This window comes from Sarcophilus harrisii, chromosome 4 (genome assembly GCF_902635505.1).
Source record: "Sarcophilus harrisii chromosome 4, mSarHar1.11, whole genome shotgun sequence".
Classification (NCBI taxonomy): Eukaryota; Metazoa; Chordata; class Mammalia; order Dasyuromorphia; family Dasyuridae; genus Sarcophilus; species Sarcophilus harrisii.
Window position 1 is genome coordinate 50,673,054 of NC_045429.1, and position 25,562 is coordinate 50,698,615.

At 35.3% G+C, this 25,562-nt stretch overlaps 1 protein-coding gene across 1 annotated transcript in view; it reads right to left on the minus strand.

Annotated features, from left to right (window-relative positions):
• The window catches only part of RGS5 (regulator of G protein signaling 5), an 86,656-nt gene that overhangs the window by 25,187 nt on the left and 35,907 nt on the right, over nucleotides 1-25,562 (minus strand). The window contains exons 2-3 of the mRNA XM_023501739.2: nucleotides 18,006-18,116; nucleotides 4,751-4,812 (exon numbers count right to left, since the gene is read on the minus strand). Coding sequence (XP_023357507.1) covers nucleotides 4,751-4,812; nucleotides 18,006-18,116 — 173 coding nt within the window. The remainder of the gene's footprint in view (nucleotides 1-4,750; nucleotides 4,813-18,005; nucleotides 18,117-25,562) is intronic.

The following is a 25,562-nucleotide window of genomic DNA, read 5'->3' on the forward strand; positions in this document are numbered from 1 at the left end:
TATTAATCAGAGAAATGCAAATTAAAATAACTCTAAGATACCACTACACACCCGTCAGATTTGCTAAGATGACAGGAAAAGATAATGACTAATGTTGGAGGGTATATGGGAAAACTGGTTCACTGATACATTGCTGGTGGAGCTATGAATGAATCCAGCCATTCTGGAGAGCAATTTGGAACTATGCTCAAAAAGTTATCAAATTGTGCATACCCTTTAATCCAGCAGTGTTACTACTGGGCCTATATCCCAAAGAGATCTTAAAGCAGGGAAAGGGACCCACATGTGCCAAAAAGTTTGTGGCAGCTCTTTTTGTAGTGACGAAAAACTGGAATGAATGCCCATCAAGTGGAGAATGGCTGAGTAAATTATGGCATATGAATGTTATAGAATATTATTGTTCTGTAAGAAATGACAAGCAGGGGTGATGTCAGAGAGGCCTGGAGAGACTTAACATGAACTGATGCTAAGTGAAATGAGCAGGATTAGATCATTATACATGGGAACAAGAAGATCATACGATGATCAGTTCTGATGATGTTCAACAATGAGATGATTCAAACCCACTTGTTCATTGATAAAGAGAGCCTTTTACACCCAGAAAGAGGAGTGTGAGAATTGAGGGTGGTTCACAACATAGCATTTTTTTCTTTTTGTTGTTGCTTGCATTTTATTCTGCTTTTTCTTCTTTTTTTTTTTTTTTTTTTAGTGATTTTGGTTTGATTTTTCTTGGGCAGCACAATTGTATAAATATGTATGCATGTATTGCATTTAACATATATTTCTACCATGTTTAACATATATTGGACTAATTGCCATCTAGGGAAGGACATGGGGGAAATGAGGGAAAAGTGGAATACAAGGTTTTGCAAGGGTTAATATTAAAGAATTGTGTCCATGCATATGTTTTGAAAAATAAAAAGTTTTAATAATTTTTTTTGATTTTCATATTTCTTCTTTTCCAGTTAATTAAACATGTGCCTATTTCCTTAGTATTTAAGAAAACTACTTTTAAATATTTATAATTTCCATGGTCTTGAAATTTTTTGTTTTATTTTTTCTCCTCTAATATTTGATATTTCTTCTTTCTAGTTTACTTTATAAATATTTGTTAATTTTCCAAATTGTTTATTTGTGAGATCAGTTCATTAGTTCTCTCTTTTACTACTTTGTTAATAAATATTTTCTGAAATATATACATATATCATATGTTTATATACAAATTACATTTATATATATGCATATATCCACATACATATATGAATATGTATATATATAATATATTTCTATATATATATATTCATGAGTTTATGTTGACTTTTTGTCATAATTATTTTTACATTGTTAATTTTTTCTAAATGTGTTATTTGACCCACTTATTAAGAATGTTGCTAATTAGTGTACATTTAGATTTCTATAGTATACTTGTGTTCAGTGTTTTAATTATTATTTGATTGCATGATGGTTTTTTAGGAATATTTTTAATTCTTCTAACTTTTAATGTTTAATTATCATTTCACCATATCCTAGAATGATCTAATTTTTACAAGAATAAAATATTTTTTAAAAAGTTTAAGCCTTTATTAAATACAAAGCACTGTGCTAAATGCTGAGGATACAAATAGAGAAGATATTCAGGGTCTAAAAGATGGAAACAATCTATAAAGGAAGTTTTGGTTCAGTTCACAGCAGATGAAAAAGTCAGGAGATACATAGGGAGGTTAAGAGAAGGAGTGTAACAGCTGAAGGTAAGGCCCTGCAGACCTTGGGAAACAAGAATATGGATCAGGATTTGGTGCCTGATGAAAACTGGCCAATCCGGCAATTAAGGGATCAGGGGAAGAGAATAATTCCTGGTTCCCTGGTATGGCATCTGATGGTGCTGGTCTGGAATCCATGGCAGACTATAGTGGGGGTGGAGTGGAAAACAGGTCTATTATGGATGTAGAGCTACAAGATTCATTATTTACCCATTATTCATTCACACTTATGAAGTATTTATTATGTAGAAGTCATGATCCTGCTTGTCAGAAGGAGAATGGACTGGATGTCCATTTATAATTCCTCTAGGCCTAATGTTTACAACCTTTTTTCACCCATGATTATGTTATTTTAGTAGATTTGGAGATCTGAGATACTGATTGGATGAGACTTTAAAATGATGAATGATATCTTACTCTGGAATGTAAGACACAGGTCCCAAGGACACAGTGATTCAATGCTTTTCACTGTAAAAGACATCAATTCTTGAGCTAAATAATAAAGTTTTCTGGCCTTTTGGTTTTCCCTAAACATTTGACAGTCCTAAAGACTAATGTTAGATATATTACTATTACAGGCCATGAGATGTGTTAGTTTTTAACTTACAAATAGTATTGATATGCACAGAAGCCTCTGACTTACCTCCTATTCTCTTTCCCTTATCCCAATAGCTTTTTGTCTAATAACATCCTTAAAAATATGGGCAGTCCTCTCCAAGTGTTATAGTAACTCAAAAGGAAAACACTTGGGTAGAGAAATATTTATCTCTCTTCCTGTCTCTGTTGAAAACACAAGCATGGAACTATAGTATCTGAAGAAATCAATAAATCATAGTAGAAAGATTGATTTGATGCCATAAGATATTCATTTTGCTATCATAATTTCATGGATTACAAAACATCCTAGTCAAATCTCAGTTAATAGGGATGCTAAATCTGTTATTAAGTGCTTCAAAGAACCCAATACGGTTATAGCTGTGTAACTTGGTAGGTAAGCCCAGGACTTATATAAAAGTAATAAGTACAGAATGAGGAATTATGAGTTTGAATCTCCCCTAAAGGACTGAATAAAAATAATATAGAATCAGAAGATATGTTTTATAGTACTAAAAATAATAAAAAGGGGGCTTTAAAAAGCTATTGAAAAGGAGAGGAAGAATTTGAGGGATAGGGAATGAATATAATGACAATAATAAACAATAGAAAGAAAATAGAATTCCTTCTTGACTTGTTTTCTCTTTTAAAAAAGAGACTCATTGGACTGTGGATCAGAGCAAGAATATTAGATTCTTGGATTAGAGTCAGGAGGCTCAGAGCTAGGACTTTAGTGCTGGACAATTAATGTCTTGTTGCTCAGCTCACTCCTGGAATATTGGGTTCATTTCTGGATACCACATTGGAGAAAATGTACTGTGGAGCTCTGCTTCAAGCTTAGCCCAGAAAGTCTTTAATGAATGTTTGCAGATCTATGGATCTCTAAGAGAGGAACCAGAATGCTCAAAGACCTTGAATTCCAAGCATATGAGGATTGATAGAAGAGCTGGGGATGTTTAACCTGAAGAAGAGTTTAGCCCACTTAGGTGGGATAAACTTAAATTACTAAAAAGAGTACCTGCCATGTGGGAAAGAACCTTGTTCTATTTAAATCAACCAATGAATAAACACTTAGTAAGTGCCTACTATGTTTTAGGCATTGTAATAAGAGATGAGGATATGAAGAAAAGCAAGAAGCTTATGATTTATTCGTCCTTGAGGAGCTTATAATTTATTTGGCCCCAAAAAGGCAAATAGGATTAATCAATCAACCACCTAGATTGCTTAAGAGCCTATTTTGTGCCAGGCATTATATAAGTGATGGGGATACAAATAAAGGCAAGACAAAATAATCCCTATTCTTGTGCATAAATTGCAGAGAGGATAGAATTACTAGTTTGGTGTAGAGTGGAAAAAAGGTATCATTGAGGTCTTTGATAGCTCCAATGTCAGATCCATTGATTCCATGTTATTCCTAGTTCTGCCACTAACCTGTCTGTCATCTCGAGAAGTTATTTCTCTGTATGTCTCTGTTTCCTTATGTGTAAAGTGAAGAAGTTGTTTGTGTTGATTTCCAAAATCCCTTTCTAGCTCTACCATTCTCGGTTTATTGATTTTAAGTATTTTGACTTTCCTTCCTCTGTGTTCTAAGACAATTTTTACTGAACCAATCAAGTAGAGTTTGGTTCCCTTCCCCAAAATTATTTAGTAGGGAGCTAAGATGTTAGATGAAGAGCAAATATGGGAAAAAGGAGACAGAAGAGCTGGTAAGGGAATAATAGTGCCAATGGTGAGGAACGAGTTGGGAGTCACATCTAGCTCACAGATGGGGTAGGGAGTGGAGTCAGATATGGAGCAATGAAAAAATCCTAACAGGAAATCTGGAGTGGATATCAATCACTTCACTGTGTAATCTTATCCAAGTGACTTACTTAAAACTTGGTTCCTTTTTCTATAAAATGAAGGTGACTTTAAATATAAAATTCCCTTCCAATCCTCTGATTCTAGCAGTCATGATGATAAGAACTCAATAATTCTGACTTCAGAAACTTACTAACTGTGTGATCTGGAGCAAGTTACTTCACTCTGTTTCTCAGTTTCCTCATCTATAAAATGAGCTGGAGGAGGAAATGGAAAACCACTCCAGTATTTTTGCCAAGAAAAATTCAAAGCAGGTTATGAAGAGCCAGAATAATTGAGAAATTACAAGCAATTATAATTACTATACATATACCAATTTAAATTTGCGAAGCACTTTACATATATTATTTCATTTTGTCTTAACAACAAACCTTGGAGGTAGGTGGTAATATTAGCAGATTTTGTGGATTAAGGAAAGTGAGGCAGATAAAGGTTATAACTTATCCAAGTTCACACTGTCAATAAGTGTTTAAGACAAGATTTGAATTAAGGTTTTCCTAACCCCAGATCTAGTGCTAATAGCCATCAAGACTTACAGTTGTTCTGTAGAAGCTTCTCCAGGGAATCACGCCACTGCAGAGCCTCTTCTGGTGATGGCCTAAAGTCAGAGAAGGAAATGAGTCAAGACCATAAATGGAGAGTTACATTTATACAATATTAGTCAATCAAAAGGCTTCTGAGCCTGCCCTCCATTAGCAGAATGTGGGGGCCCAGACTTGTTCTTCCAGTTGTAGAGTTAGCTTTCTGCTAATGTCCCCACAGGACCTTCCCTAGTCAGTCTGGTACCCTCTTTGTGATTCATTTTAAGGGTTCTTTCCTGAGTCCTTGGGAAACTGCTCTTGGTATTTCCATTTTATTCTTTCCATATTCTATCACAGATAGAGGATGTTAAAGCTGAAAAGTACATTACAGATCATTCTGTCCAACCTCTTTCTTTCATCAAGGAAAAATTGAGATCTAGAAAAGCCATCTGACTTGCCTGTGGTCATAGAGCTAGTCAGTGACACAGCTGGAATATAAACCCAAAGCTCCCTGCTTTGGGAGCCAATGCATGCCCACACTCTCCAAAAAGCCAATAGCCAATGAACACAGCTTTACTCAACTGTCCCATTCAGGAGACTAAACCTCTACTTTTGCCTCTTTTCCCCTAGTAGTTGGGATCTTCTACCAGTGAAGATTCCAACCCATACAAAAAAAGGATCATCCCTGGGAGCAAGGCTCCTGATAATGACCTTCTCAGAGATTCCCCAGGCTGGCCCTTGGACAAATCTGCCATTTAAAGCTGGGGAGCTGACGGAACCTAATAGAATGGATGTATTCTATTGGGAGAGCTGCTGAAAACCCAGTAATTGCCATCCTCTGGGAATGCACAAGAAGAGATGTCTCACTACATTAGAATCTCTCTAACTGTACCAGGTGAAGAAGAATAAAAGCAGAGTCAAGTAAGACCTGGATTTGAGTCCTTAACTCTATACTTATTAAGAGTGTGACAAGGAGCTATTGAATTAATCTCTCTCCGAGGTAGCTGATGGCATAATGAATAGTGCTCCAGACCTGAAGTTGGGAAAATCAAAATTTTCATATTTTTGACTTAGCACGTAGTAATGCTTAATAAAAGCTGATGATTTTTGGAAGAGACAAAATACATTAGTACATGGGTACATATGGATCAAATACAAGATACAGATTAAATACAAGATTGGAAAATGAAGGAGGATAGCAGCAAAAATGGGGATTGGGAGTACACTTCATAAATAATAGAATACAGGAGTTAAGTCTTAAAAGAAGTAAAGAATTCCAAGGCAAAGATCAGGGAGGAAGCATTTCTGTAATAAAGGATGGCCAGTGCAAAGGTATTGTAGAAAAGTAGATCATTGACTAGTTAGTTATTATTAATCTGCTGATGTAAATTACATTTTCACTTACTCACATCTCATTGTATTCTCATTCAGAGAAATAGTACATGAAATATTGTCTTCTATAGAAGATGTAAATAAATCAATCTATCATGAATTTATGCTATCCTTTACAGGTCTACAGAGACAGCTAGATAACACCAGAGTATGTAGTCCAGGGTCTGGGAGACCAATCTTCCTAAGTCTCAGATACTTATTAGTTATATGAACCTGGGCAAGTCACTTAACCCTATTTGACTCAGTTTTCTGATTTGTAAAATGAGCCAGAGAAATAAATGACAAATCACGCCAGTATCTTTGCCAAGAAAACCTCAAATATGGTTACAAAGTAATGAACATAATGAAAATGCTCGAAAAACTATACATGTCTACAGAGAAAATTTCAGTGACTAAGTCTGGTCCTGGTGTAACTGAATAATATGGAGACCAAAGGCTAAATAAATAATAAAATATCTGAGTTTTTGATCACAGGCACCCCAGATGCAAAAAAAAAAAAAAAAAAGACATTAAAAAGATCATAGATTTTGAGAAGGAATGAGCCTGATAAGTCATAGATCGAGTCTAACTCCATCCTCCATTTTATAGATGAGGATACCCAAATTGCTTAATTGACTTGAATAGATGATACAGATAGGCAATAACAAAGCTGGAATTTTAAAATCTAGTACTTCCATATAATTTACCATTGCTCTACTAAGAATGCAAAGAGAATTCCCTCTACTTCTCTGCTTTAGTTTCTAGTTCTTGTTTTGCAACACACTGCCATGTCAAGGACAGGATTCTCTGATTTCCTCTTTGCAGGGATGAAAAGAGAAGAGTTGGAAAGGATGGCTTAGTTGTCTTAGTCCTGGCTCTACTCACTTTAATTATCCAATGAGATAATAATTTTAAAGTGCTTAGTACAGTGCCTGGCACATAGTAGATGCTTAATAAATCCTTCCTTTCTACTTCCTCTCCCTTTTCTTCCTTTCTTTCTTCATTTCTCTCTTTTTCTTTCCTTTCTTAGTTCTCTTTCCTTCCTTCCTTCTTCCCTCCCTTTCAGTCCTACTGCTTTCTGTTTTTTACATTTATTAGTAATAGCTTTTTATTTTCAAAATGCATGCAAAGATATCCACCCTTGCAAAATCTTGTGTACCAAATTTTTCTCCCTCCTTCCCCCCCACCTTCCCTAAAAAGCAGATAATTTGATATAAATTAAATATGTGCAATTCTTCTATACATATTTACACATTTATCACATTGAATAAGAAAAATTAGATCAAAAAATCAGATCAAAGATCAAAGCATTTATTAGGATGACAGGGACAATGCGTTTCCTATGACCTGATACATTTGAATGGCTTATAGGTACTTTGTCTAAATTTTTTGGATAATTGCCTCTCCTGAGGGGCAACTAGACAGACTATCAAATCAGGTATCAGGAAGACCTGAGTTCATATTTCATCTCATTTACTGGCAATGAGAAGTCACTTCCCTTTTGTTGCCTCAGTTTTCTCATCTGCAAAATGAAGATAAATAATAATGCAGGACTATTGTGAGGATCAATAACTATAGTTATAATTATTAAATATATAATAACTAGCTATAACACCTGACAAAAGCCAAGAAAACTGGGGATGACCTATGATATAACAGATAATCCTCAAGCATTTGATGTCTAACCAAGTTTTAAGTGCTCCATAGTACCTGTTTCAGCCACCTTTATGGCCATTGGAACAAATTGTTCTCATTTGCCCATTCCACTGGGAGAAGTCATCATATGCTTGGGTAGGTAACCCCCTCTCCAACTCATCAATGGCTTGGTCAGTTCCCTTCATTCTTGGTTATTCCATGTGTCTAGGTGGTGTGACCACTTTGGCTGCTTGGAACCACAGGTGAGATTTGAGTGTCAAGTGAACACTACAGGTAAATAAGCAGCACTAAGTGTTCATTGGGGTTGAAATGGGACCAAGGATTTAGATCAGGTGTTCAATAATAAACTTAATACTTACATAGTACTTTAAGGTCTGCAAAAAATGAACAAATATTAACTCATTTGATATCCACCAACAGTCCTGGAAAGTAAGTGTTATTATAATCATCATTTTAGAGATGAGAAAATCAAGGCAGACAGAGTTTAAGTCTAAGGTCACAAAGACAGTGTCTGAAGAAGAATTTGAGCTCCTAATTCCAATTAGAACTCCAACATTCTAATCCAAAGACAAAACACTTTGAATGGGGAGAGGCTACTGAAAGATGGTAGCGAAAGAAATGGCCTGCATGTAAAAATGAGGTCTGAATGTGTTTCTTTTCCTTCTGCTCTGGGATGATATTAGGACAAGAGAGAAGTACTGAAAAGGAGGATTAAGATTGAATACAGGGGCAGCTAGAAGGTGCAGTACATAGAGCACTGGCCATGAAATCAAATATGCCCTCAGATACCTATTAGCTGTGTGATCCTGGGCAAGACACTTAACCCTATTTGCCTCCCCTCCCCCACCAAAAAAAAAAAAAAACGAACAAAAAACAAATGCAATGTCTTCTGGGAAAAGCCAGATTTCTGTGAACCCAAGAAGGAAATTGTGAATGAAGAGATTCAGGAAAAAATATGGTGTCTGACAAATATATTTGATGAATGCATGGATGGACAGTTAGGTTAACTGAGGTAAAAAGATTCATTAACGTTTTATAACAAAGAAATCAAAGTCCCTCTGACTAGTGGCAGGGAAGTGGACTTTCAAAACTTATTGAGTTCCTTTTAAGCCCTCAGAATGCTTAGCTGTGTAAATATTCTTTTTAGATAGTGCATTCACTGTTCTCCCTTCCTCCAGTCAATAATAAGGTGTATTAGTAAGAGCTATCACATAAGCAGGGATACCGGGTTTGAGTGTGTTACCATATCCAATTTATCTCTAATGGGCTTTTGAAAACTAGGCTAATGGTCAATAATGGTAGCACATCCCAGCCAAAATTAAATCCCCGAAAGGAACATCTGCAGAGTCTGCCTGGAGTTTAAATTAACTCAGATTGATTCAAAGACACAAAGTCAAGCAGGGTGCATCTTTGCCTGCATGAGACCCAGAATTCTGATTACCAGCCCAGAAGTAGCAAGTTCATTTTGTTTCAGACCTCTGAATTCTGGTCCCTTCATTAAATTGAGGCTTTGAAAATAAAAGATACAGATCAAAGTGACCAGTAAATACTTTTAAAAGTCATGGGGGACTCTAATTCTCAAGGTGGTAGATGGAATGAAGATGTGTTGGGGGTTGGAGGGAAAGTGACTGATCAAGAATGACAATGGTGGTACAATGAACAAATAAAAGGCCAAAAAAACCATTTTGAGATAGCCATTTAATTCTTCTAACGGTGGCCTGGATAAATGAAATTCACAGATGATCCAAAAATCTTATGTTGGCTCATTATTTCAATAGCCTCCACCAAGGCTTTTACAAGAGCTATTGGCAAGAGACTAAAAGACACGATTGAAAAATGGTGCATTTCATTCATTGGCACATTTAGTTCTCTCCCTCTCAGTGACTGAAACCATTTGCAACCAATTCATTTGTCATGGGCACCAATAATTTCCTTAGCTTCTGGAGGAATGCAAAATGAGTATAAGTTTTAACTAAATTTATATTTTTCTCTACTTGTTTCTTCTTCAGCTAGCTGGCAATATCCTTTAGAGTAGCTATCTTTAGGCTTCTTTGCATCCCCAACTTTGGTGATGCTCAGCACTGATCAAAATTTTGTTATTCAGTTATTTAAGTTGTATCTTACCCTTTGTGATCCCATTTGGGTTTTCTCAGAAAAAATACTGGAGCAGTTTACCATTTCTTTTCTCTAATTTGTTTTATAGATGAGGAAACAGAGGCAAACCAGCCTGGGGTTCACATAATAGTGACTGAGATCAGATTTGAACACTGAAAGATGAGACCTGGCACCTAGCTGCTCACTGATCAAATTTCAGGTACCCAAAAATAGAGGCTTAGAGAAGGGAAATAACTAGAAGAGTCAATGGCTTGAAGGTGTTAGTACTTGAGCTGGGCTTGGAAGGAAAGGCTAAGTTTGTATAAGGACAGAGAAAAGGGAAGGCTATTTCAGGCAGAGAAAAGGGATGCCTATGGGATTTTTCTCCTTTGGTGAATTGAGTTTGATGAGGGATTTAAATCTTATATTCTCTTTCTCTCCTTTTCAACCTTCTGGTAGGTACTCTGATGTAGTGAATGGTAAAAACAAAATAAAATTTATTTCCAAATAAGAATAAGAGTAAGAATCTGGATTCTTAAACAGCTCATAAAACATGTAAAGAATCCCTTAATATTTGTTTTATGAACTCAGATGACGGCACCATTATAGCAATCTATTCATAATTTCATTTTCTGGTGAATATTGTCTTCATTTTCAAAGAAGAATGAGTTCTCTAGGTGTTGGTCTATATTCAATTAACAAAACTTTCTACTTTTATATCTTTCATTATAAATCATTTGATTCTCCTGAGAGTATCTAAGTTGGATAGCACAGTGGATTCTTCACAGGAAACAGCTATCTGATAAAAGAAGAATTTGGGCAAAAGTTTCCAGGAAAGTTGATGAGACAGTCTGTAATGTCCTCCTAATTCTTAAGGTTCCATTTTTGATTCTATATTCCCTTGTTTCCTTTTCCTTAACCAATAAAATAGACCCTTTCTTTCAAGGTCATAGTTGGAATTGGTAGATATGCTTTGTGTGGTATAATTTAAGGCACTCACACCCCCCCAGCAAATGGGGGACTCTTCCTGAGAATAGTATGAACTTAAAAAAAGAGGAATTAGTTGGTTAAAATGGGAATGAAAGTGTAAAGGGAAGGGGGGGAAATATAATCATTTTCATGGTAAAGTGAGGGAACGCAGATATGGAGCTGGTTTGGGGTAGCTGAAGAAAGAAAGGATAAATTGAGCATTCTATTGGATAAAAGGCAAGAGAGATGGGATGGCACCCTAGCAAAGTAACAACATAATAACATCATACAGACTTAGAGTTGAAAAGAACATGTAGAATTTGACATTCTAGCAAAATCTACAGGTAAAATATGTATGATAGGCAGTTGGAAATGAGGCATTGGAGCTTTGAAGTTAAGGATTGAAGAAAGCAATTTTGAAATCATTAATAGAGAAACTTGATGAGAACTCCAAGGATGAGGAGAAGAAAGAGAGAGATGAGTGGAAGGATATGGGAGGCAGGAGAGAAGGGAGATGGAAGAACTTTGAGCAATACACACACACACACACATACACACACACGTGTGTGTGTGTGTATGTGTGTGTGTGTGTGTGTATGTAGAGAGAAAGAGGAGGTTGTTTCAGGAAGGAGGAAAAGTAATGCTGAATAACATGTTAAGGACAATGAAGAGACGTCAAGGACAATGAAGAATGAGAAAAGTCACTAAATTTGATGATAAATTTGATAATTGTCATCCAGAGAAAATAAAGAGGGCAGAAGAAAGGAATAAATGAGTGGCATATAGGGGCTGAAATGCAGCTTACTTTTCAGTAAAAGGCAGGAGAGAGACAGAATGGTAATTCAATAAGGTAACAGTATTTTATATAAGGGATGTAAGAGATCATTTAATTTTACTGACAAACTGAGGACTAGAAAGATGAAGCTATTCACCTACCCAAAGTCATATAGGTAGAAAGAAGGCAACATGGAAGAAAGGCATAATAGTTCTTAAAAAAAAAAAAAAAAAAAAAAAAAAAAAAAAAAAAAAAAAAAAAAGAATGCTGCATATAAAATCATGGGATTTGAATTAGAATCCTAGGTCTGTGATGATCTGAGTGACCACAGGCAAATTACTTAATCTTTGAAAGATGCAGCTTTTTCACCTGTAAAATGAAAGAATTGGATTAGATACCCTCTAAGATTCTGTCCAGTTCTATGCTTTTTCTCCTAAGGGACAGAACTATTTGAACCTTGATCTTCTGAGATTTAAAAAAAAGGTTTCTTATATACGGAAGACAGCATGTTTTTTTCTCTAAAGTAGAAGGAGCCAATGAGAACAGTAAGGGGGTCATTGATGGAGCAATGTTTCAGAAGAGGTAGGAAGGGATAAGATCAAAGGTATAGGTGAAGGAGTTAAGCTTCCAAGGGGAAAGACAGTTCCTCAGTGAGAATTAAGGAGATGAGAAGATGGAGGGAACAATGAAGAGATATTTTAAGGTATAGCGAAGGAACCCATCATTTTTAATACTTCTCAGTAAATTGGGGAATAAAGTAAATTGCTAACAGTAATGGAATGAGGAGAGAGATTCAAGTAGGAGTTTGACAGTGGAAAAGGTCCGTAACATCAATTCCCTACAGGGGACATAATTCTGAGTCATACGAATGTCTTCTGGGGATAAGCAATATTTTCCAAAACAATTCAAACTCCCAGAAGAGATTGGGGAGGGGAAGGACAAAGGGGGGAAAGGGGGACACATAAACAATTAGAAGTGAACAAGCAGTCTTGTGGTTTGGGTTTGCTTACAAAAGCAGGTCCTTTCTGTCTGAATCCAGTACAGGATTCAGCAAAATAGTGCAGGGCTATGCATAGTCTACTGACAGAAGGGATATCAAAGCAGAAAGCATGATATTATATTTAACTTTTTTTAAAAAGTAGGTTCTAACTGATCAATAACTGCCTCTTTGTTTACTTTCATGGTTATGGTCTACTGGGACTGTAGCTTCAGCTATGAAATGTGGCTTTTATAATCCAATGACCACTCTGCACTGATGAGCCTCTCTTTTATAAATGCAGAAAACTCAATTATGTCTCCCTTCCTGTGGCTAGGATCACTTTGAAGATATAAAAAGGAAGATGGAAATAAGCACTTAGGTTGATGAAAAAAATAAAGATAAAAATAATAGCCTGCCTCTTCCTACACCAACCCTTCAATTCTACATTAAGTTGAAGGCTATTTGGACAAAAAAATTTAGCAATTTGTCTAAATACTGGTTTCTTCTTCATATATGGGTAGGCAGAAAGAGAGTCCTGTGTTATCAAGCCTTTTCATTTGTTCTGAAAGCCTATAGGTAGGAGACTCACAGATTTGTAGAATTTTAGAAATAGGAGCGACCTTAGAAATCATCTAGCTCAGTCCTTTATTTTAAAAATAAAGAAACTGAAACCCAAGGTCAATTGAAAATCAGTAGATGAGCATTCGTTAAGAGCTTACTGTGTGCTAGGCACTGCTCTAAGAACAACAACAAAAAAAAACTTCTTTTCTCTCATCTCAGGCATTTATATTCTCACAGGATTGACAGCATATACATAAATCTGTAAATATAATATAAAAACATAATAGGTGGAAAATAGTCATAGAAGAAGAGCTCTGGATGGGGAAGGGAGAAAGGGAGAGTCTGAAAAAAGCCTTCTGAAGAAAGTCGGATTTGAGCAGAACTTTAAAGGAAGCCAGATATTCTAAGAGGCAGAGCGAGAGGGCATTTCAGGCATTATGAAAGTGGGACTAGAATCTTCCCATTCCCAGGCTCATAGTCACATTTATTCCCTAACCTCCTGTCCCTCACCCCCAGCCTAGAATGTAAATCAAATTCATTTACAGATAAGGTAATTCTGAACTTACTGTAAATATTCTTTTGTTCTAGGTTCCTAAAAGGAACAGGTAGAGATAGTTAAGAGAGAGAATATCCTAATTAAATTTAGATGGAACAAATATACATTTTGGAGAGCAAACTGAAGCTGGTTTATAATTTTTAAAATGAAAATACACAGAGATCACAGAAAGAGGAAAAGATCTAATATGTATCAAAATATTTTAGTAGTTTTTTTGTGGTGTCAATCACCTAGAGTAGTCATCAAATGGGGAATGGCTAAATAAATTATATTATGCTAATATAATGTAATATTATTACTTTGTGAGAAAGGATGAAGAGGATGATTTCAGAGACACCTGAGAAGACTAGTAAGAACTGATGCAGAATAGTGAGCAGAATCAGGAAATCAATAATATTATAAAAATGAACAATTTTGAGTCTTAAAAAAATCTGATCATAGAAATTACCAAGCATGATTCCAGAGGACCTATAATAAGTATATGGATAGAGTTAATTGAGCAAAAGCCTGCCGAGTTCAAATCCAGTCTCAGATATTTATTAGTATGTCCCTGAGCAAATCACTTAACTCTCATTTACTTTCATTTCCTCAATTGTAAAGTAGCTATGATAATAGCACCAACCTTTCAGGGTTATTGTGAGGATCAAATGAAATTCTATTTTTAAAGACTTTTGCATAGTATATGGCACATAGTTGCTACTGTCTAAATGCTAGCAATCGATATTACTAGTATTATTATCTCTTAACAAAAAGGAGATGGACTAAATATGAAGAATGAAACATACTTTGGGATGGGGCCAGTATGGGAATTTATTTGGCTTGACTATGCATATTTGTTATAAGGCATTTGTTTTTGTTTTACCAGTGGGGTCAAGAAGATAATAGAGGAGAGAAAAAATAAGTGCATGTTTATTGAAAACATATATAATTTACAAAAATGTAATAGGAATAGCTATCTTACATTTGGGTTCAAGAACTCAAATACATAAAGACAAAATGGAGGATATAAGTTTATCTTAAAAAAAAATATCGGGATGTCAATGGACATTAAGTTTAAGAGGCATCTATTGTGTAATAGAGTTGACCTCAAAATTAGGAAGAGCTGTAATTAAATCTCACTTCTTGATACATATTTGATTATATGACCCTAAGTAAATTAACCTACAATGTCTGAGGCAACTCTACGCCTATTAAACTGAAGAGAAGGTACTGATCATCATTGGTAGAAGATAAGAAGCAGGGTTAGACGCAGAGTTGAAATCACTTATCTGACAAAAATAGGTAAAGAAAAACCTTCCACAAATTAGAGTTTTCCAGAAGCACCTGAGAAGTAATGAGTTTTCCTCTCAGCAGAGTTCATTAAAGGCTAGATGACCATTTATCTGGTTATATTTTAGAAAATGGGCCTGTTCAAATATAAATTCGACTAGGTGACCTCCAAGTTCCCTTCCAACTCAGTTATCTTACGATTCTTTTTAGGTCACATCCCTTTTTAGTCTATCTATAGCCTATGCCCTGACAAAATAAGAATGAAGTATCCTTCCTAAAGACCATTTCTATATGTATTAAGCGCACTGATTCTCACAATAGAGGATTTTGCCATTTAAGTCATTTTTCAACTATATCCACCTCTTCATGAACTTTTTTGGGGTTTTCTTGGTAAAAATATGCAATGGTTTGTCATTTCCTGCTCCAACTCATTTTACAGATGAGGAAATTGAAGCAAACAGAATTAAGTTGACTTTCCCAGGGTTATACAGCTAGTATCTAAAGCTGAATTTGAACTCAGGTGTTCCTGATGTCAGCTGCAGCACTCTATCCACTGTACCATCCCACATATAGATGAATAAACTGAGGTCCAAAGAGAGGTCCTCATTCCAGTGCTCCTCCTACTACATTACAAGGTCCAGAACCCAGATTTACTGAGTTTCATCCTTGTTTTCTTTCCATTCCAAGGAAGGGAAAAGAATATAAAAAGAGGATTTGACCAGTGAAAGGAACATTAAACCTGGAAGTCAAAAAACTTGTATTCAAATTCCTGCTCTAATACTTAGCACTACTACCTAATCCTTGGCAAGTAATTTGGTTTGTCCAGAACTCATCTTTAAAATATGGGGGTTAATCTAGATACGCCAAACATTTTTCATCAATTAGAAAAGCAATTGTTTTGAGATGCAAATTAGTTAATTAGACATCTAAAAGATCCTTTAATTCTTGACCTATTCCCCATTTTCATGCCCCATTTTCTTCTTAAGAGAAGAATATTTGTTAAAGTGTATTTAAGGGTCACCATTTCTGGCCCAGACTTTCCCTGGGGATTTCCCAGGATTCTTAAAAATGCCTTGGAGTTAATCTTTCATGAAACAAGGAAATGGACATGGCTGTAACAATTTAATTATACTGTCTCACTGAAGCCACATAATATATCAATATCACAGAATCAAGTAGCTGGGTAGCCGGCTAGGCCAAAGTTGTTTGTCATTGAGTGGAACGACAAGGGCAAGAATTTTTATGCTGAGAAAGTTATTTTATTTCTTCTAAATTAAAATTTATTTTAACTTGCTATGTAACCTTGAATGAAGCTCTCTCCCAGTTCTCCAGCCCATTAAGCCATGAAGTTGTTTTAGCTTAAGAATCCTTGAGTAATAACAAAATTTTACATGTGCTAAAAGACTTGCAAAACTTTCCTCACCCCAATCACAAATTCTCTGATATAGGTTGTTACAAATATTATTACCTCCATTTTATAGATGGAGTAACTGAGGCTCCAAAGAAATTAATAAATTTACTAAAGTTATGAAGCTGGTAAGTATCAGAGATGGAACTTGTATCCAAGGGTTTTCATTCCAAGACTTGTTTTTTTTCAAATAAACCACAACTATCTTTGTTTAAGCATTTTCACTATAATCATTCAGAATCACAAAATAAGAATTACAGAAAATCACAGAGTTGGAAGAGCTTTTAGCGGTTATCCTCTTTACTCCATTACAGGACACAAGGACTTCTACAACATATAAATAAATGGATATCCAGACTCCATTAGAAGATCTTTAGTGAACAGGAATTCATTATTCTTGATACAAATTATTCTAGTTTTGGATAGCTCTAAAAAAACAGATTTTTGTCCTTACATGGAACTGAAAACTCTCTTTTTATAATTGCTAACTATTTACTTCAAGTCCTTCTCTCTCTTTCTGGCACTAAATAGGACAAATCCAATCCCTCTTTCTGATAATGGCCCTGAAAATACTTGAAGATAGTTAATCCTATATCTGGAACTCTATACCATAACTTCTCCAGCCCAAACATTGCAAATTTCTCCAACTAAAACTCTCTCATGATGTTGATCACCCTCTTCGGAATATATTTCAGTTTCTCACTAACTCCCCAAATGTGATGCTTAGAACTGAACACAGTGCTCCATATATAGTTGGACAGATGCTTTGGAATCATGACCTCTCTAGTCTTGGTAGCTCTCAGGGTAGCTATGCTTGTTTGAGGTTTTGAAAGGGGGAATGTTGAAAACTATTTTTGCATTTATTTTGAAAAATAAAATAAAAAAAAATCACAAAAACAATAAATAAATCAAGAAAAAATAAAATATGCTTGTTTGGGGCCTGACACAATATCACACTCCAGATCAATACTGAGTTTCCAATTAATTAAATCTCCCAGGTCTTTTCCAGGACAGCTCTCTGCCTATACTATCTGTGGCCCCTATTAAATGATTTCATTGAACCAAAGCATAAGACATATGTTTAGGAAACTTTTGTAAAATTTCTAAAGCCATGTCATGTACATACATGCTCTACATCCTGCTGTATCAAATATTCCACAAAGATTTAGTTTTTTATAAAAATAAACAAATACATACATATTATTAGTATGAAAATTTGCTTTTATCTTTAAGAAATGGGAAATTACATGTATACCAAAGAATTGTCTTAAAATAAAATCTTGGTGATTATCAGTGAATATTTGTATATTTTGATTTAAATACCTATACAGCTGAGGTCACAGCAAAATTTCTCAGGGACAAAGCAGGTTGGGAGTAGAAAACGTTTAAGAAGCCCTGCTCTATGGAAGGACCCACTTTTGTTTTGTAAGAAGCCCACCAATGTTCATTATTGATGCTACAAGGTAAGAGAAATATGAGATGTCCTATGGCTTTATTCACTAGCCAGCTCTCTGGAGGTTCTTGGGGGAACTTCCTGAAGTACTAATCTTTAGAGTGCTACAAATGAGAGTTATTTTATATCAATGTGTCAATCCTCAAAGGGAATGTGGTTGATATTTATTCAATACTCACTTTTGGGTTTTCACAGGCTTTTCCGGCTTATCAGGATATGGTATGATAAAATCAATGGTCGTATCAGGCTTCTGCAGAAGAGTGCCCAACTTAGTCTTGATCTCCTTGGCCCTGCGGGAAGCAAGATATTATAAATCTCCTAATAATTGACTATCATGATTTCACAAAGTGAATTTTCTCATCCAAAATTCCACAAACCAATGAAAAGAAGGTAAATATAAAGAAAAAATACACAAGACATTAGGATATCTTTACTCTATTTTTAGATGTGTAAAACACTTTTAAATATTTGATTTCATCTGGGCTACCCATTGACCCCAAGAAGTAGATACTCTCAGATATTGTTAGCTACAATTTATAAATTGAAGAAATGGATTCTGAAAGACATTAAGTGATGGTACACATGTACATTTGAAATCAGGATATCTGGGTTCCAAATTTAGACCTTTAAACTCTACACAACATGAACTCTCCAAAAAGCCCATCCAACTCCAAAATTCCATCAACCTGCTTCTTGATTCATCTGTCTATAACAAGTATTTTTAGTTAATTCATTCATGGGTCTTTTATTATATGCCCATTTTTTTTTTTTTTTGCAAAAAAGCACTGTGATTAGACACTACATCAAATGTTCAAGGAGCATATGAGTACAGGAATTCTCTTTTGCTTCTTTTGGTATTTCCAGTACTTAGCAGAGTACCTGGCAAAGAGAAGATGCTTAATAAATGTTTTTGATTGATTGATAGTGTCTCTATTCTCATGAAGTTTTTAATTTAGCAAATATACCCCCTTCTACTAGATTTTAACCTGACTGCAGAGAGGAGCCAGGTCTTACATTTCCCCTCCTTTAAATCCACTAAAAACATATATTACCTTTCTACTATATTTCAGTCAATGAGAATTTATTAAACATCAACTATATCCAGTAATTCTGTAGGTACTAGAGGAACAAATAAAAATATGAGTCAATTCCTGTCTCCAAGAAATTTATATCCCTAAAAGAAGTTCCTGAACATATTAAATTTTCAATAAGGACTACTTTACTGATTGAATACCTGAAGAATGCCTTCCACTAATGTATTAGCTAAATACTTAAATGTGATGGAAGTCATAAATGGTATATTTAAAGCTAAAATGAATTGCAGTAACAATTTAAAAAAATATAAACTATACAAATTTTTTGTGTTCACAGATGAGGAATTGAAGAAATTTATCAAAGATCTTTGCTGTTTTTGTTTGTTCTGCATTTGGGAAATAGACCATGATATCAGGAAAGTGATGCTATAACTTTCAAATGAATTGGATTTAAGTGAGTGTGGGCTGTGCAAAGTCACCAGTCTCATTCTCTCCTCTGGAGCTATTATGGGTCCAATGGCAAGAGAAAGACCAAAATGACTGGAGATGTCCCCAGGTATAGTGGAAAACCATGGCCTTTTTTTTTAAGTGTTTTTTTTTTTTTTTTTTTTTTTAAGGAGGTGGTTGAAATTGTTGAATGAAATGTGGTTTGGGAGTTTTAATTACCAGTATCATTCTAATTTCTCATTTCCACAGATGATTAAGAATGTCCAGACATTACCCTACTTCCATATTGCATTCACTACCATGTGACCTCCTACTCATATGATACAATATGCATTGATGTCCATCTTACACTTTAATTCATTCCATCCTCCTTTTCTACCTTCTTAACTTTAGCCACTTCAATTCCTTCCTTCAAGTAAATAACATTTAAATAATTACTAAATTAAATTATTAGTTTTGATAGTTAAATTATTTGGAATTAATAGGAGTTCAAATATAAATAAAAAGAAAGGAACATTTTTATTAAAATTATGGATTTATACAAAGATGTATGTCTTTGTGTGTATACACACAAATACACACACACACATACACACTCCTCCAAGGTCACATAGATAGTGAGTAAACAAAAGTTACTATTCAAACTTGGGTCCTCTCACTTCAAATCTTGCAGTCTTTATGTGGTGTCATATTACTACTCTGATGCCTTCATCCTTCTGAGAAGTTCCCACTTAGTCTCATAACTAATCTTTTCAGGTGTCTCTCACCTTGTCAAAGTTCAGAAATCTAAATAATAGTTCATTTTATTTAATAGAGAAAGGTTTGCCAAATGTTTTCCTTCATTACAACTTTAAGAAGAAAGTTTTGTAAATATTATTGCCCTCATTTTATAGATGAGAATGCTGAGTCCCAGGAGATAGTAAAAGATCTAGCCATGGTCACAGAGATCATTTATTAGAATTCCTCACATCACCTGCATGAGGAAAATACACACAGTCAAGTCAGATTTGGCCTTGATCCAAAAGTTAAGCTTACTGTTGACTAGCGAAAATTTATTAAAATTGTGCATAATTCAAATTCTTTCCCTTTCTTTCTCCTTCCTGATGTCTAACTTGGCCCATTTCACTGTGATTAATTCTGATCAAAAAGTTCATGATGGAATAGAGTTTGCCTAGATCAGGAGTTGTTGTTTGTCCTTTGTTTTTGAAGGGGACTAATGAATCACATGGTGATGTCTTCAATCATGTGTGAGTAGATTTTAAAAGACATTGCACTGGACAGTCATTAACCTCGCTTCTCTTCCAGAATCATTGACATCCAGTGGTAAGGTAAAAGTCAGGATGACTGATGACGGCCTGGGATGCAGTGGATGACCTGAGCATCTTTGATATTGGACTCAGCTCTAAGTGCACCCTGATGGTCTTTGGAACAAATTGTTCTCATCCATATATTCTATGAGGGGAAGTTTTCATGTTCTTAGGGTAGACCCACCCCCAATTGATCTATATGTTCAAGTCCTATTGGATACCCTCAACTCATCTGCTGAGACAATTTACTTGGATGTAGTCACTGTATATACTGCAGCTTCTTTGAGCCACAGGTAAAAGTTTGACACTACTTAAGACACCCAAAGGCAAATGAATAGCTCTGCAAAGGGCTCAGCAACCTCTCCCACCAGAAATGATAGTCTTTCCTGAATACCACATCAGGGATACACAGACATGGGAGAGGGAAGAAAAGGAGGATAAAATGGAGACTTTATGTTTAGTTCTGATTCCCTTGGTGGGTAATGGACAATAGTCAGTTATTAGAAAGCTTGGGTAGAGCATACCAAGGATGAAGTCAAGTTCTTTAATTCTTTTAGAACTAAAGTTTAGAACTAAACTAAGAACTAAAGAACTAATTAATAAATGAACAATTAGAAAAGATCTTAGAGGCCAGTCAACAAGTGCAACTATCTTATTTTTTGATGTAAGGAATTAGAGACCTAGAGAATTGAGATGATTTCTTCAGTCACATGGGCAGTAGGTAGCAGAGTTGGGTAGCAGTTCCTATGATTTCAATTCCCACATTATTTCAACTATACCACAGGGGATGCTCAACTTACACTAATTTTGGTCCAAAAACCCATTTTTGAGAGAGCTTTTAATTTCTATGAGAAAAGGATTAGAGTATCAATGTAATACATGGTGGTCAATTCCCTGAGCCAACACATAAAAGTCCTATTTAACCCATAATTAGATAATAGAGTAACAGATCTACAATGGTTTGGTTTCAATAGGATTTTGTGGGCAGATCTGGAAACTTAACCAGTATGTATGACTGGTTATACAGTCTGTTTCATTTTCCCTTTGGGAACACAAAGGCCAGAAATATATTTCTTTCTCAATCATCCCCCCCTCTTTCTTTCCACTAGTCAGGATGGCGCCATTGGCCACCCAGAATGTCACCAATGGTAGCTCAACAAATACATTTGATGCTCTGTTTCATGACCTGCTCTCCCAAGCCTGGGCTGGACATTAATATATCATTCATAAATCAGGTATTTATAATTCAGGAGGTCCATATAGTTTAATCAAGAATTTGGTCTGATTAAGAAAATAGCACAAGTAACATGAATTAATGAAATGTTGAGCCTTTCATTTTAAAATAGTCAGACTTTCGAAGCTATTTTCTTTTAATAGAAGCTGGGGCCAATTCAATTAAGGTTATGGAGAAAATCCACAAGATTATACAGTATTTCTATAAATTCCCCCCTTGGGAGATTCTAGGGAATGGTATTTTATCCCCTCTAGTTCCATAAACAGAAAAATATCAGAATGAAAAACAAATAAAAATGCAAACCCATAGCATTATTGTTCTCCGTTGAGAGATGAGCTTAGACTTCTTAAATGTCAGAGACAACTTCTTGAACAGGAGACAATTTTGCAATTTAGAAATACTTCCTATTTGGCAGACTGTATTTAACCCTGCAGGGGACATTTTTCCTGACCACATTAGGGTGATGCTTGTAAGAGGAAACAATTTTATTTTTCCCTTTTTTTCCCCCTTTGTTTTATAAAGAAGTCATTTGGACATGAAATCAATTGAAGTCCCTAGGTGAAGATTTTAATGAATGTCTGAGGGAAAGGAAATTCTCTTTCTAAATGACTCATAGTACCCATTTTGAGCTCAAATGGGGTGTGAATAATTCTAGAACTGCCCTGAATGGAATCTGTTCTTGGGAAGGGGAAAATACACTGTCTGAGAATCAAATTACAAAATGGCCCCCAGGACCTCATTAAGCAGCCCTGCTCATGGGTGAGTTGAATGATAGTTATCTCTTTAAGTTCCTTGTATAAAGTTATTCTCAATAACAACTGAAGCCAAAAGAATGGGCGATTTAAAAAAGAAAAAAAAGCATTACTTTAAGACCACAAATGCCACTAAGACTGACTTGAGCTTCTCATAGACTTGTTTTTCTTCATTTTCTCTAGTCCTTTTATTTAAAATAAGGAAATCAAGGCCCAGGGAAGTCATGGTTTCAAAGCTAGTAAATCTCAACACTCAGGCTTGAACCCAGTGAGGAATCCAAGGGGAAATACTAAACATGCTGCCTATAAAAGAAAAGTTAGAAGATTTGGTCTAAGTAAGATATATTCTAAAGTTCAAATCAAGTGTGCTCACCAGATACTTCATTCATTATTCATAACTTCAATTAGCCTTCTACAGGGCATAGTCTTGTCAGAAAGTCCTGGAAATAATATTGTGGGTCAACTGTAGTCACAGAGGGAATCTGCTAAGGATCAAACATTTATCTAGACAAAATGTGCAACCCCTGTACTAGGGAGGTTGATTCTGAGCAAATTACCACATTACTTTGTTTAGGTGGATAAAAGACAGAAAAAAAAGGAATATCCTTGAATAACCAAGAAAAGCCAAAAAGAAGCTAACTATACAAAAGTCTGCAACTCATTTTCAATATTAGCAACACTGTGCCAGACAAAGAATACTGGTTCTAGTCAGAAGACATGGTGATCTTGAATCAGGGGGCTGGTCACTGAGTTCCCTTCCAGATCTATTCTTCCCATATAGATTGCTGCAAATATGAAAACTAAAAATAGAAACAGGAACACTGCAAAAGTCATGTTATCTTAACCTGAACAAAAAGGAGAGGGAGAAGCCAATGGAGTCTACTTGAGGATATGTATACCCGGGCATTAATTAGGCCTTCAGGACAGAGCTGTGCCAAGAATCATAGATAGTCAAAGGAGGAGAAGACCTTAGAGAACAGATTAAAAAAAAAAACTGAAACCCATAGGTGTGAAGTAATTTACCTCATCAATTTTTTTGGTTTGACAATCAGTTAGTAGATAGTTACTTGATATTGCTAGTTCTATTTTACAGAAACTCTCTAAATTGGAATCTCCCTGAAGGTGAAGGCCAAAGTTCTATGTCTCCTACAGTGCCCAATATGGTGTCTTACCCATAGCAAGGAGTGAAACGTCTGTTAATTTATAGGCAAAAAGATCTCTTCTCTACTCTGATACTATCTAAGCAATGTGATCAAAGGACCTGAACGAGACAAAAAATGAACAAAGAAAACTTAGCCTGAAGAAACACTATATAAAGTCTGATGATAGGCACTGGAGTAGATAAAATGATAATTGAAGCAGGACCTCTCTTTTCACAGAGTTTATTAGTGTAAGTCATAATTTGAACTCAGTTCTTCTTACTCTCTAAGTGACTTTCATTTTACCATTGTATCTATAGGAATATTTACTTGATCATGAGTTGAGAAATAGAGGGACATTATTAATAGAACCTACAGAACATTTCTTTTGATAGACTTTTCATATCAAATATGAAAAGATGAAATCTATGATTCTAAGTGATGCTGAATAAATAAAACAAGACCAAAAGAATAACAGACAAACTGACTAGAACTAAACAAATCAATTATATTAAATATTAAGTGAGAACATAATTCATGGTGAATATGAACTGTGATCTTATTACTCTTTTAAGATTAAGACATAGCTTTTGTTCCTTTTGAGATGACAAAAATGCCGTTATTTGTATTATCACTTTTGTGTACCATTGGTTTTTAGGGGGTGACTTTCTTTGCTATTGTTCATAGACATAAAGGTTTTTTTTTTTTTTTTTTTTTTTATAAATGTCACAGAATAAATGGACTTCAGAATTGGAAAGATCCTTATAAGGGACCGCTACCAAAAACAAAACCCCTATAATATACTTTATGCATGATCATCCAACCTTAGCATGAACTACAATGAAAGGAAACATACAACCATCTTAAATAGTCTTTCCACTTTGGGGAAGCTCTAATTATTTGAAAAGTTTGCCTGGCATCAAACAATGTCGCTTCCACATTCTTCCTGTTATTCTGTTCAACAGAGCTAAACGGAATTCGTCTTTATCTCTCTTCCACATAACAGCCTTTCAAACACTTAAAGACAGTTCTTCTGTCTTCCCAAGACTTCGTTTCTCCAGGATAAATCAGCTTTCAACTGATACATATCAGGCATGAACTTGAGTCTTTTCACCATGTTTTTTTTAACATAATTAGTGTACTATCTATGATGGATAGTGAGGTTGCACAGTGGTTAGACTCTGTCTAGCTTAGAGTCAGGAAAATTCATCTTTCTGAGTTCAAATGTGGCTTTGGACACCTACTAGCTGTGTGATGCTGGGCAAGTCACTTAATCCTGTTTTCTTCAGTTCCTCAAATGTTAAATGAGCTGGAGAAGGAAATGACAAAGCACTCCAGCATCTCTGCTTTAAACTCCCTCCCCCCCCAAAAAACAAAAAACAAAAAAAAAAAAAAAAACAAATGGAGTCATGAAGAGGTGGACATGATTGAAAAATGACTAATCAAAACTATACTTTGTAAAACTGAATGTAATTTTCCAGAATAAATAAAATGATATTTGGAGAGTTCTCAGCACCAGGTTTGATACAAAGTAAATGGAAGATAATGTTTATTCCCTTCCGACTCTTCCTCCTTCCAGATGTGGTTTGATTAAAACAGAGTAGAAGTGATAAGCACCTTCTTATTCCTGGGAAGTATGTCTCTCCTATCATAGTCCATGAGTTCATTATTATTTGGGGGTAGGGGAGGGAGAAGGAGAATGCTATTGTATCACATTCTTTACTCATTTTGATGTTGCAGTCCACTAACCTCCCTTCCCTGATCATTTTTTTTTTAATTTTTATTTTATACTCTTAATTCTCTTCTTTTCCCCACCCTTCTTC